Genomic DNA, 12,271 nt, shown 5'->3' on the forward strand with positions numbered 1-12,271 from the left:
TAAAAGCTTTATAGTAAAAATAATGCCAATTTCTGAATACTAGTTAGGAGAGAAAAGCAAATAATAGATAAGTAAGCTTTCGCATGAGTTTCTTAATAATGCGAACATAGCCACAAAATGTATATTGAGAAGTCAACACGGAGATGGAAACCTGCAGCATGACTGCGGCTGCAAAAGTAGCGCCTTGTGTGTGAACAGACTCGCAACCTCCAGTTGCAACTTTTGCAGCACTCGGGTTGCGCAGCACGAAAAGTAGCATGCAGCGCGCTACTTTTGGCTTACGTGTGAACACGACACGCAACTTTTGCAGCTGCAGTATAAAAGTTGCGCAGCAAAAGTAGCGACGTGTGACCGTACCTTCAGGAAGTTGCCGCGAGACGGAAGGTAGCATGGCCAATGGACAGTACACAGACTGACCTCCCGACATTGTATGTTTATTCATTGTATATACGAGTAAGTTATAATTTTATTTTTCAATGGAAATGAGTTAGGGTCAAGTAGGGCTCTTATACAAAAAATTAATATTTTGCTGTAATTTTTCTATAAACACATATACAAATTTGAAAAAATAAAGTCATGTGCTACTTTAGACATATATGAAGGATTTGAAATTACATTTATTTTTTATTTGTAATACCGGTAATGGATAACATTAAAAGAACAGTGTATCGCAATAGTCTGTTTGGCTATTGTGATACACCTAGAGGGCTATTCTGATACAGTGCTATAAATCTGGCCATATTATACAGAACAATGAAGTAAGGGTATTGTGATACACACAGATGCTTAATGTATCACCTGTAAAAGTTTGGTTGCAATCACATTAAAATGGACTAAGATGTATTGTCCGCGAAACTTATCTGGGCAGCTAAAAGAGAGGGGTGCTGGGAGCAGAGAAGTAGCTTCTAGCGGTAGCGAGGCAGGAGAGGGGAGGACAGTCTACGAGACAGGTAAAATACATTTGCTTGCTTACTGCTAAAGATACCTAGGCAAGAATAAAGAAGTGTATACAGTATTTGTGGACCTAGAAAAGGCGTTTCACAGAGTGGATTGAAATAAACTGATGGGGGATCCTAAAGAAAATTGGCGTGGATTGGAAAGAGAGGAGACTGTTCAGTAAGCTTTGTATTAAACAAGTCAAAGTCAGGATATGAGAAGAAATGTCAGAAGGAAGTGAAATAGAGAGTACAAGGATGTCCTTTATCACATACCCTGTTCAACATCTACTTGGAGAATTTAGTGAAGAACTGTTTTCAGAACAAGGGAGGAGTGATAGTAGGGAGGAGGAAGAATAAATTGTGTAAGATTTGCTGATAATATGGCGTTGTTAGCGTTAGCAGAAGAGGAGACGATACTAAAGGATATACTATTGTAGCTAAATGACAGATGTTAGCAGTATGGAATGAAGATAAATGCCAACAGTGTTAATGTTATGTTTTATTTAACGACGCTCGAAACTGTCGAATTTATATCAGCTGGTGTGCCGGAATTTTGTCCCGCAGGAGTTGTTTTACATGCCAGTAAATCTACTGACATGAGCCTATCGCATTTAAGCACACTTAAATGCCATCGATCTGGCCCGGGATCGAACTCGCAACCTCTTGCATAGAAGGCCAGCGCTATACCAACTCCGCCAACCAGGCCGACTAAATGCCACCAAGACGAACACCATGGTCTTAGGAAGAAAAATAAAGAAGGTAAACTTGCGAATTTTAAATGAAGCAGTAGAGCAAGTGGACAGCTTCAGATACTTGGGAAGTGTACTATAAGCAGTAAGATGAGCTGCTGCCGTGAAATCAAAAGGAGAATAGCAATGGCAAAGGAAGTTTTTAATAGAAAAGAAGCATCTTCTGCGGAACTCTGAAAAAAACTAAGAAAGAGACTAGAGAAGTGCTTTGTGTGGAGTGTAGCATTGTATGGTCATTACGGCGAGGTGAAGGGAAACAAGTAGAAGCATTTGAAATGTGGATATGGAGAAGGATGGTGTGTGAAGCGACAGAGTGAAAAACTAAGCTTTGTTGGAAAGAGTGGATGAAGAAAGAATGATGCTGAAACTGATTAGAAATAGGAAAAAGAATTGGTTGGGTCACTGATTCAGAAGAAACTGCCTTCTGAAAGATGCACTGGAGAAGAGTTCGGGGCAAAGAAGATATCAGATGATAGACGACATTAAGATATATGAATCTATGAGGAGACAAACAGGAAGACAAAAATAGGAAAGACTGGAGAATGCTGGGTTTACAGTGAAAGACCTGCCCTTGGACAGAACACTGTGAATGGATGTACACAGACGAAGAAGAATGCGAGTTATTTATATTTTTGTGGATTCATACGCCTTAACCTACCATATCCAATGGAAAGCGCTGAAAATAAATACCGAACGATGTTTTTGTAACTGTACGTACAACTGCAGCATCGACGGTCAGGTAGTTGGCTACGGGGCTGCGAGAGAGCACTAGGGGACCCAGCTGCCTAGATAAGTTGCGCGAACAGTAGCAACTTTTGTAATGACCTCTTTTTCCCATAAAAATTTATACAATTTTCTGAAATTTACATATACTGCTAAAGCCGCGTTTCCACTTTTGCAACTGCGCAGGAATAATGAGAGGCAAACAACAGTTGCTAGTTAAAACGTCATTTCCACTTTTGCAACTGACAAGCAAACGTTCTAATGGGAGCAGATAAAAAAGTTAAATTTTTTTCTTCCACCATATTAATAATGTCAAAAGAAGTGCTTAAACAAATTTTGGCCACTCGACCGCAATTATGAGGCCGTCCAGAAAGTGATTTTCCCTGGAGCCATTTATAGAAAAAAGCACAATTGCATGGAAATATTTATTGAAACAGATACAGTTATTGTTGCGCTATTTGTCAACATATCCCCCACTGGAATTGGGACATTTGTCATACCATGGGATCAATTTTTGTGTCGTAGAAGTCAGCCGCCTCAGATCGAACCTGCTTTTGACTGCGTCTGTCGATCCCATGATATGAGAAATGTCTCAATTCCGATGGAAAATATGTTGGAAAATAGCTCTACAATTTATGTGTCTGTTCCAATAAATTTGTCCAGTGAAATTGTGTTTTCTTTCTGTTAACGGCCCCTGGCGTACTTATTTTTTTCCGTCCCTTGTAATTGCGGTCGAGTGGCCAAAACATATATAAGCACTTCTTTTGACATTTTTAACATGGTGGAAGAAAAAAAAATTAACTTTTTTATCTGCACCCATCAGAACGTTTGCTTGTGAGCAGATATAACGAGAGGCAAACAACAGTTGCCAGTTAGGCAGATATGCGCAAGGCGAGATGCAGGAATAAACTGTGTGCGCACAAGCCTTGGGCAAGTATGCGCGAGTCTCCCGCTCTAGGACCGGGAGATGACATTTTATCTGCATCGTCACCAGCTGATTTCAGGTCTTCCGTAGGAGCTGCTGTTTTCATTCCAAACATTTGTATAGGTTCGGTGCATTGGACTAGTTTTTTGAGTATTTTTTCATAGGTTATCTGTATGTGAGAGCGTGATGGACTCATCTAATGAGAAAAGCGTAGATTTTACTGAAGAATGCAGGAATTATTCTTGCCTTTGGCGATTCTCAGATCCGAATTATAAGGACCGTCAGAAAAGGGGAGGATTTCCATCAATTTTTAGCAGAAAAGTATGAACGGGGATTTAGAAAAGCAGGCAACAAATTAAAAGTTTCAGTTGCTACTTTCAACACTACAGTATATCACTTCGGAATATAAAGTATATACAGGTTGAGTAAAAAGTATGGAACTTTCTTATTTATAATTTTATGAAGAAACTATTTATACAAAAATTGTAAGGTATCAAAGATGGAATATTTTGAACATGTTTTAAATACTATGCATTTCATTTATAAAGGGTGTGCCAATGAGTCTGTTTTTTTTAATGACTCCATTTACTTATTTCCCCATTTTTTGGATTCTTCAGGTTTCAGTACGCACAAAATCACATTTTATGCCATTTATGAACTATTGTTTTCTAAAAATTACCTCTTTTGATGGCAATGTATGCACACTGAACAAAGGGTAATTTTAATGCTTCAGTACATCAATTTGAGAAGGCTTTGGATTAAACAATTGCAGACACAAGCTAATAGAAACAAGTGAATAAAGCTAATAAAACAATTGAATGACAATGGTTCTTTCATTCCAGTATCTTCCTGAAAGTAATTAATCATAGCAAATCTTACAGAAAGAAAACGAATTGAAATATACTAATGATGATTGGCTCTGGTAATAGAAGGAGAACCCGAGAGGAGGTTTGTGTCTTATTTAATGAAATATATCCAGAAAGAAAATTACTCATTCTACGGTATGTAACATTTTAAGAAAATTCAATGAAACTGAAAGTGTTAAAAATAAGCCAAAGTCTGGAAGGCCAAAACAAATTACAGATGGTGAAAAACCTTTTAATATTGTATTAGCAGTAAAAGAAAACCCACATTTATCGATTTGCCAGCTTGCAGTTGGCCATGACGTCAGCCAAGATCCTCTGATCTGAACGCTTTAGATTTTTTTCTTCGGAGATATTTGAAGTGGAGGGTCTACCAAAGTGGCCGGCAGAAGCTGCAGTTATGACGTAAGAGCCAGTCAGGCCTCAAGAGCTTGGAAGAGCGAGCAGTTGAGTCGTAATACTGTTAACATGCACCAGCGCAGTGGCGTCAGTGCAGCAATGATACGACAGTTCTTGGAGATAAATTGATGGAATCACATTCCTGTATTTTGCTAGGGAATAACTACTCTGCGGTCATGATGGCAACATTCTTGGCAAATTCCCCGTCATTAAAAGAACGCATGTTCTTTGCAATGGCTAGTGAAATCCTATATCTTAAGCCTTTAGCTTACCATTGATTCACTGACAGTGTGTTCCCTAGCTTCACTTAACAGTTTATCTTTCAATTGCTGCACTAGTACTTGCCGATCTTCTCCCCCATATTTGTCATAATCATTGGTGTGGTATACAGAATAATGGCGTTGTATATTGAACTTCTTTACATGCTGAAACAGCTTGCCACAAATCAAACACTTCGCCATTCCTCCATACTCTATAACACAGTTTGATCTCGACAAAGCATTTAGCTTGGGCACCGTAGTGACACAAAGTGATGGTGTGTTTCAAAAGTTGAAATATACTTTGCATACTACTCACCAAGTTAGGGCCTAGATAATTCAATCTGTATATTGTGTAGGAAAATGTCTGTTAAAAACACTTGAACTGTTTTCAAGTTTCCGAGTAGACAAAGTGTTGTAGTACTGCTTAAGTTATTTATTTCTATATTTGTATATTTATAGCAGTTTCGGAGTCTCATTTATATAATGCGAAAGCTTCTGCAGCTGGCTGTATTATGAATTTCATATTATTATAAGTATATTAAATTTGATTACAAACCGAAATATTTTGTTACATTGATTTATCAGGGTTGTACAGTTTTGTTTTCATACAAATGTATTGTAATTGTACTGTTCCCATACCACCTCAGACGAATGGATCGCGCTCTGTCAGTACATAGGCGCCGTACCACCACTGTTCAGTTGAACCTTCTCTCCACGCTGTGCTCAGCATGCAGAGTTTTCCGAGCAAAGAGCATGGCGGCTCCGTGGTATGACGTCAGAGAGCACGGAACATGCCTGTCACTGGTCTACCAGGACCGTGGCTTAATGCTACAAAATTGCTGTGCCTATGTCCAAATAATTGTTTTGTGTTTAAGAAAATAGATTGAGAAAATTATGATATATTTCTATTGATAAAACTGTGTAGAAAGGTATGAGAGAAATACTTACAAATAACTGCTGCTGTAATTGATCCCCGATCGCTTTGACTCGACTGAGAATGCTCTCAAATCCTTGGCGTACGCTCGTTAGTGAAGATTTTATAGCCGCCTCAGATATGGTTTTTATGTTGGTCAGTATGTTAATGAGTGTCGACTGAAGAATGGTGACCTGTTCACCGATTTTATTTATCAACACTTCTAGTTGATCGATGCTTTTCTGGATGAACTGCTGAAACGGAAGTCCGCCCTTCAGAATTGCAATGGCTCCTTTAATCACCAGAATATGAACCTGGTCCAATGCCGCCAACAGAATGTTCTTTATGACGTTCAATATTTCCATTAGTTGGTCGTAAATCACTTTCAGCTTCTTTCCTACTTCTCTTGGAATGTAGGTGACGAAGTCCTGCAAAGAATGTTGATATAAATATGTTAATTCCTGCCTATTTCAGGCAATAATTTACGTCTATTTCATCCCATTCTCTTATTGTTCAATTCTTAGGCCGTGTCTCAAAGCTCAAGTCCATACTACACACTAGTGACTAGCAACTAGGTGACTTGTAAACTACACACTAGGGACAGCGAATAGGGATTATAAAGAATGGACACTGAGCGAATTTTACTGTGTTTTATTTCTCTGTGCCAGCGTTTAGTTCTACTTTCAAGCGCTAGAGATTAGTGTAATCGAGCATAGGCTAAGATAATAACTGAGAATAGAGTTGAGACACAGGATTCAAACATCACCTACCTTATTGCATAATCCAGTAACGCTTTGCTTCAAATAAATTCAAGTTAACAGCTTTTCCTTATTTCTCAGTGACGAAATAGTTGTAATAATATTTTTTTTATATTTCAGATATAATAAATTATATTATACAATAATATAATACATTATAAAATTATGTATCAAATTCGTTTAATATTTGTATATAATATAATATAGGTATATGGTTTTATGTACTTCTCATAAGAGTTTTGTTTTTCCATTTTCAGTGCTATCAAATCATTACATATTTTAATTGTTGTTGGGGTCAACGTCTCAACTCTCATTATAAAGGAACTCTAAAGTCTATACATTACAGTTAATGACGGATTTATTATTTTATGGATCAAATTTATTTTATTTGAGTACATAATGTACCTAGATGTATTAATTATATGTGTTATATTTCTGCTGTGTCGACTGCTAGCTGGTGTGATGTCAGCGCCAACTCTAGGGAGAAAGCAGAATCTCACGCTCTAGCTGGCTCGAAGGTCTTTGAAATCAGTCCGGCTACATCAAAGGTACCGACGCGAAGTGTCCATTCTTTATCATCCCTATTCGCTGCTAGGGAGCTTTGGAAATGTACCCTTGAAACATGGCCTTCTTCATAGATTATTTTTCTAAAAACCATGACATCACAGTGCAGCACTAAATTAAGAAGGCAGTTTCATTACGAGTTATGTAGGAAAGATGAGGGCTTAATATATTACAATAATGTTTAAAACATTGTACAGAAGGTACTAACAATGTCAGGGTTGAAAGTTAACGTGTTATTCTACATTATATTTACATTATTTCACTTCCAAAGCATTTTCAGATTTCATAACCCCATGTTTTTTTAGTGAACAAGTCAACAATCGAGCAAGCATTTTCATTTACTAGCTACCACGGACTTGATTGCTATGCACTATGCAGCTTTGGATCATAACTTCTGACGTCACATCCGGCTTTTTAGTCAACAATCTATACTAAAAGCCAGGTTATGAACCGACGAAACAGGAAGTAGTTGGATGGGCGAGAGGAAAGTGCGGGTTAGAGGGGTAGCCTGTGCAGTGATGACACGTTGAGTGTGGGAGATGGAGGGGAGAACGAGAACGGAGCTTTTCATTGGACCTCGCCTGAAAATGTCGTCTGCTAACGAAAATCTGGCAGCGGAATCACGGAGACAGTGTAGCCAGTTCATTTGCAGTACCACGTGCATTACGAGTCGCATTTCGTACCAGCGTCATTAGCTCGTGCTTTCTTAAAAACCGTAATTTTAATTACTAATATTGTGGATAGTGTTATCGAGAACTATATACAGTAGTTATTTTAAACATATCGGTGACAAACGCTGAACACGCTTTGAATCTCGCGCCACTATGTGGCAACAGAGCTCAGAAAGAGACCAACAGAACGTTGCTTCCGGTTTAATCGGTTCATAACCTGGCTTTTAGTATAGTACACTTCAGCTGAAAATGTAGCTTTGAGACATGGCCTAAGTTTATAATTACCAGTGGCGGCTCGTAGTCAAATGTCCAGGGTAGGCAAAATTTACAGAACATTTTTATGTAATTCCCGCGATTCAATGACAGCTCGCTTTCATCATGCCCCCCGAAAACTTAACTCTTGCTTACATAACCATACTGTTACATCAATGAGCCGTCTCATAATTTGTCGGTTTTTTCTAGTTTATTGTTATACTGTTGTCTTGCAACCCTTGTTGTTCAGACAACATTTCCGAAATTGGATTCAAATTCTTTTCAAGTCTCTTTAGACTTGCCGAGTTACAAATATGATCTGATTCCAAGTACCTTCTTTAGATTACAATAACAAACGTGACCACCTACAGCTTAGCTTTAACTTCACTTCCTGTTAGCCATTTATGTGTTTCATACCATACTTACTTACTTACAAATGGCTTTTAAAGAATCCGCAGGTTCATTGCCGCCCTCACGTAAGCCCGTCATCGGTCCATACACTGTGCAAGATTAATCCAGTCTCTATCATCATATCCCACCTCCCTCAAATCCATTTTAATATTATCCTCCCATCTACGTCTCGACCTCCCCAAATGTCTTTTTTCCTCCGGTCTCCCAACTAACACTTTATATGCATTTCTGGATTCGCCCATACGTGCTACATGCCCTGCCCATCTCAAACGTCTGGATTTAATGTTCCTAATTATGTCAGGTGAAGAATACAATGCGTGCAGTTCTGCGTTGTGTAACTTTCTCCATTCTCCTGTAACTTCATTCCGCTTAGCCCCAAATATTTTCCTAAGCACCTTATTCTCAAACACCCTTAACCTATATTCCTCTCTCAGAGTGAGAGTCCAAGTTTCACAACCATACAGAACAACCGGTAATATAACTGTTTTATAAATTCTAACTTTCAGATTTTTTTACAGCAGACTACATGATAAAAGTTTCTCAACCGAATAATAACAAGCATTTCCCATATTTATTCTGCGTTTAATTTCCTCCCGAGTGTCATTTATATTTGTTGCTGTTGCTTCAAGATATTTGAATTTTTCCACCACTTCGAAGGATAAATCTCCAATTTTTATATTTCCATTTCGTACAATATTCTGGTCACGAGACATAATCATATACTTTGTCTTTTCGGGATTTACTTCCAAACCTATCGCTTTACTTGCTTCAAGTAAAATTTCCGTGTTTTCCCTAATCATTTGTGGATTTTCTCCTAACATATTCACGTCATCCGCATAGACAAGAAGCTGATGTAACCCGTTCAATTCCAAACCCTGCCTGTTATCCTGAACTTTCCTAATGGCATATTCTAGAGCGAAGTTAAAAAGTAAAGGTGATAGTGCATCTCCCTGCTTTAGCCCGCAGTGAATTGGAAAAAGCATCAGATAGAAACTGACCTATAAGGACTCTGCTGTATGTTTCACTGAGACACATTTTAATTAATCGAACTAGTTTCTTGGGAATACCAAATCCAATAAGAATATCATATAATACTTCCCTCTTAACCGAGTTATATGCCTTTTTGAAATCTATGAATAACTGATGTACTGTACCCTTATACTCCCATTTTTTCTCCATTATCTGTCGAATACAAAAAATCTGATCAATAGTCGATCTATTGCGCCGAAAACCGCACTGATGATCCCCAATAATTTCATCTACGTATGTAGTTAATCTTCTCAAAAGATTATTGGACAAAAATTTGTACGACGTCAACAAAAGTGATATTCCTCGAAAGTTACTACAGTTGGTTTTGTCCTCCTTCTTAAAAATAGGTACAATTATGGACTCCTTCCATTGTTCTGGTACAATTTCCTTTTCCCAAATAGCAACTACAAGTTTATAAATTTCGCTATATAATGCACTTCCACCCTCTTGTATTAATTCTGCTGGAATTTGATCGATACCTAGAGACTTGTACTTTTTCAGATTTTCTATCGAAGTTTCGACCTCTGAAAGCGTGGGTTCGGGTATAAATGGCTCAGCAGTTTGTATTTCAATTTCGTCCCGATCATTTCTATTTGGCCTATGTACATTTAGTAGTTGCGCAAAATAGTTTTTCCATCTGTTTAGGACTGATGGAGAGTCTGCAAGCAAGTCACCATTCTCATCCTTGATCACGTTTACCCTTGGCTGATATCCGTTCTTAAATTCCTTTATACCCTTATATAAATCTCTAATGTTTTTATTCTTACTATTTGTTTCTACCTCATTCAGTTTTTCCTTCAAGTAACCTCTCTTTTTATTCCTAAGTGTACGACTTGCTTCCCGCCTTTCATTGAAATAATTATCTCTCTTCTCCTCAACTGGATCCTGTAAGAATTTCAATTTTGCCTGTTTCCTTCTTTCTATTGCAATGCAACAATCTTCATCAAACCACGGTTTCTTTTTCTTAGTTTCATAATAACCTATGCTCTGCTCAGCTGCAATTTTGATGCTATCTCTGATATTTTCCCACACGCTGTTAACATCTAATTCTTTCTCAACTTCGTCGGAACTTTCTAAAGTGGCAAATCTATTCGAAATTTCGACCTGATAATTTTGCTTAGTTTCCTCGTCCTTTAATTTCAAAATATTGAATTTAGTAATATTAACTTGTTGCTCTATTCGCTTGGCTACTGATAGTCTTTCTCTTAATTCTCCAATTACCAAATAATGGTCAGAATTACAGTCTGCACCCCTGAAAGTTCGAATGTCTACTATACTAGTATGTCTCCGTTTATCTATCAAGATGTGATCTATTTGGTTGTGTGTCAATCCATCTGGAGAAGTCCAAGTATATTTATGTATATCCTTATGGGGGAATGTTGTACTTTTGACAATTAAGTTTTTCGATGTGGCAAAGTTGACTAATCTAACTCCATTGTCACTACTAATTACGTGTAGGCTCTCTTTTCCAATAGTTGGTCTAAAAATATCCTCCCGTCCTACTTTAGCGTTGAAATCTCTCAATAAAATTTTCATTTGATATCTAGGTAACTGATCAAAAGTATGTTCCAATTCCTCATAGAAACTATCCTTTATATGGTCGTCTTTCTCTTCTGTAGGGGCGTGAGCATTTATAACTATGATGTCGCATCATCTACCCTTAAGTACTAAATATGATAACCTGTCACTGATAAATTCGACCTTTTTTACTGCTGATTTTATTCTTTTATGAACAAAGAATCCTGTTCCTAATTGGTGATTATTGTTTCCTTCCCCATAATACAACAAGTAATCTCCTATTTGTGATATGCCATTCCCATCTAACCTAACCTCTTGTACTGCCACGAAGTCTATTCTATATCTAGCTAGTTCTTTTGCTACTAATGTTACCCCTCCTGTTCTGTAAAGACTAGTTACGTTCCAAGTGCCAAATTTCAAAACCTTATTCCTTTGCTGTGGTCGTGCCAGAGAATCAGTCCTATTCCGAGGCTTAATGTAGGGATTCGTAACAAGCTGTTTTTTTGCGGTGATAGGTTGTTAGCCCTTCGCCCAACCCCCAAGCTGGAGGACCACCCCTTATCGGCTGTCCACGACTGCTTATTCAATATATTCGCAGCTACCCTCCATATCTGGAGGCCGTCTCCTCTATCCGCAACCTGAGGACGCGCCATGCCGTGGTGATAGGGACCCACCATACATGGAAAATTGGCCTACGCTCTGCGAAAAGAAAGTTATAATTTAAACATTCCATTTCTAGGTACATACTTAAATGAAGTTTTCCTTCATAGTTTCTGAAATTTCAGCCAGATGAACGCAACTGCCTAAAAACAGATTCATCATCTTTGTGACAGTCGCAATAGTTCTGAGTTTCTTCCGGAATTTACTCAAAAAATTTTGATTAAAATTGTGGAAACTTGGTTGTATGTCCGCAAAAACATTGTATTTGCCTATCATTTGTAGCGAAATTTTCCATGAGCTCTTTAATACATTGGAATGAATCAAATATATTTTTGTGCGAGATCGTGCGTATTTGCTTGTTTTCCGTACAGAACTAATACGCGGTAAGTGTGAAATACCACATTCAGTATTCCCAACGTAACACACATAACAATTTCCCTCTTCTTACCGCTTAAGCGCGACATTCATTTTACTGCTTTAGGCTTTTAACATATTATTTTTAGAGACGTTTAACATAGTAATAATTATACATTGGAAACCTACCACTGCAATTTCACCTAAATTGCACTGTTAATTATTGTTTTTAAATATTTGCAAAAATTAAGTAAAGTCTACTACTCCACGAAACTTATTGCATT

At 37.8% G+C, this 12,271-nt stretch overlaps 2 protein-coding genes across 2 annotated transcripts in view; one reads left to right on the forward strand and one right to left on the reverse strand.

Moving 5' to 3' along the window:
- LOC138701267 (solute carrier family 35 member G1) overlaps positions 1 to 12,271 on the forward strand; it is a 241,617-nt gene that overhangs the window by 9,208 nt on the left and 220,138 nt on the right. The gene's annotated exons all lie outside the window — the stretch shown is intronic.
- Positions 1 to 12,271, reverse strand: part of LOC138701268 (uncharacterized) — a 43,302-nt gene that overhangs the window by 1,108 nt on the left and 29,923 nt on the right. Inside the window, exon 5 of the mRNA XM_069827986.1 lies at positions 5,806 to 6,198. Coding sequence (XP_069684087.1) covers positions 5,806 to 6,198 — 393 coding nt within the window. The remainder of the gene's footprint in view (positions 1 to 5,805; positions 6,199 to 12,271) is intronic.

Source organism: Periplaneta americana, chromosome 6, assembly GCF_040183065.1.
Source record: "Periplaneta americana isolate PAMFEO1 chromosome 6, P.americana_PAMFEO1_priV1, whole genome shotgun sequence".
NCBI classification, from domain to species: Eukaryota; Metazoa; Arthropoda; class Insecta; order Blattodea; family Blattidae; genus Periplaneta; species Periplaneta americana.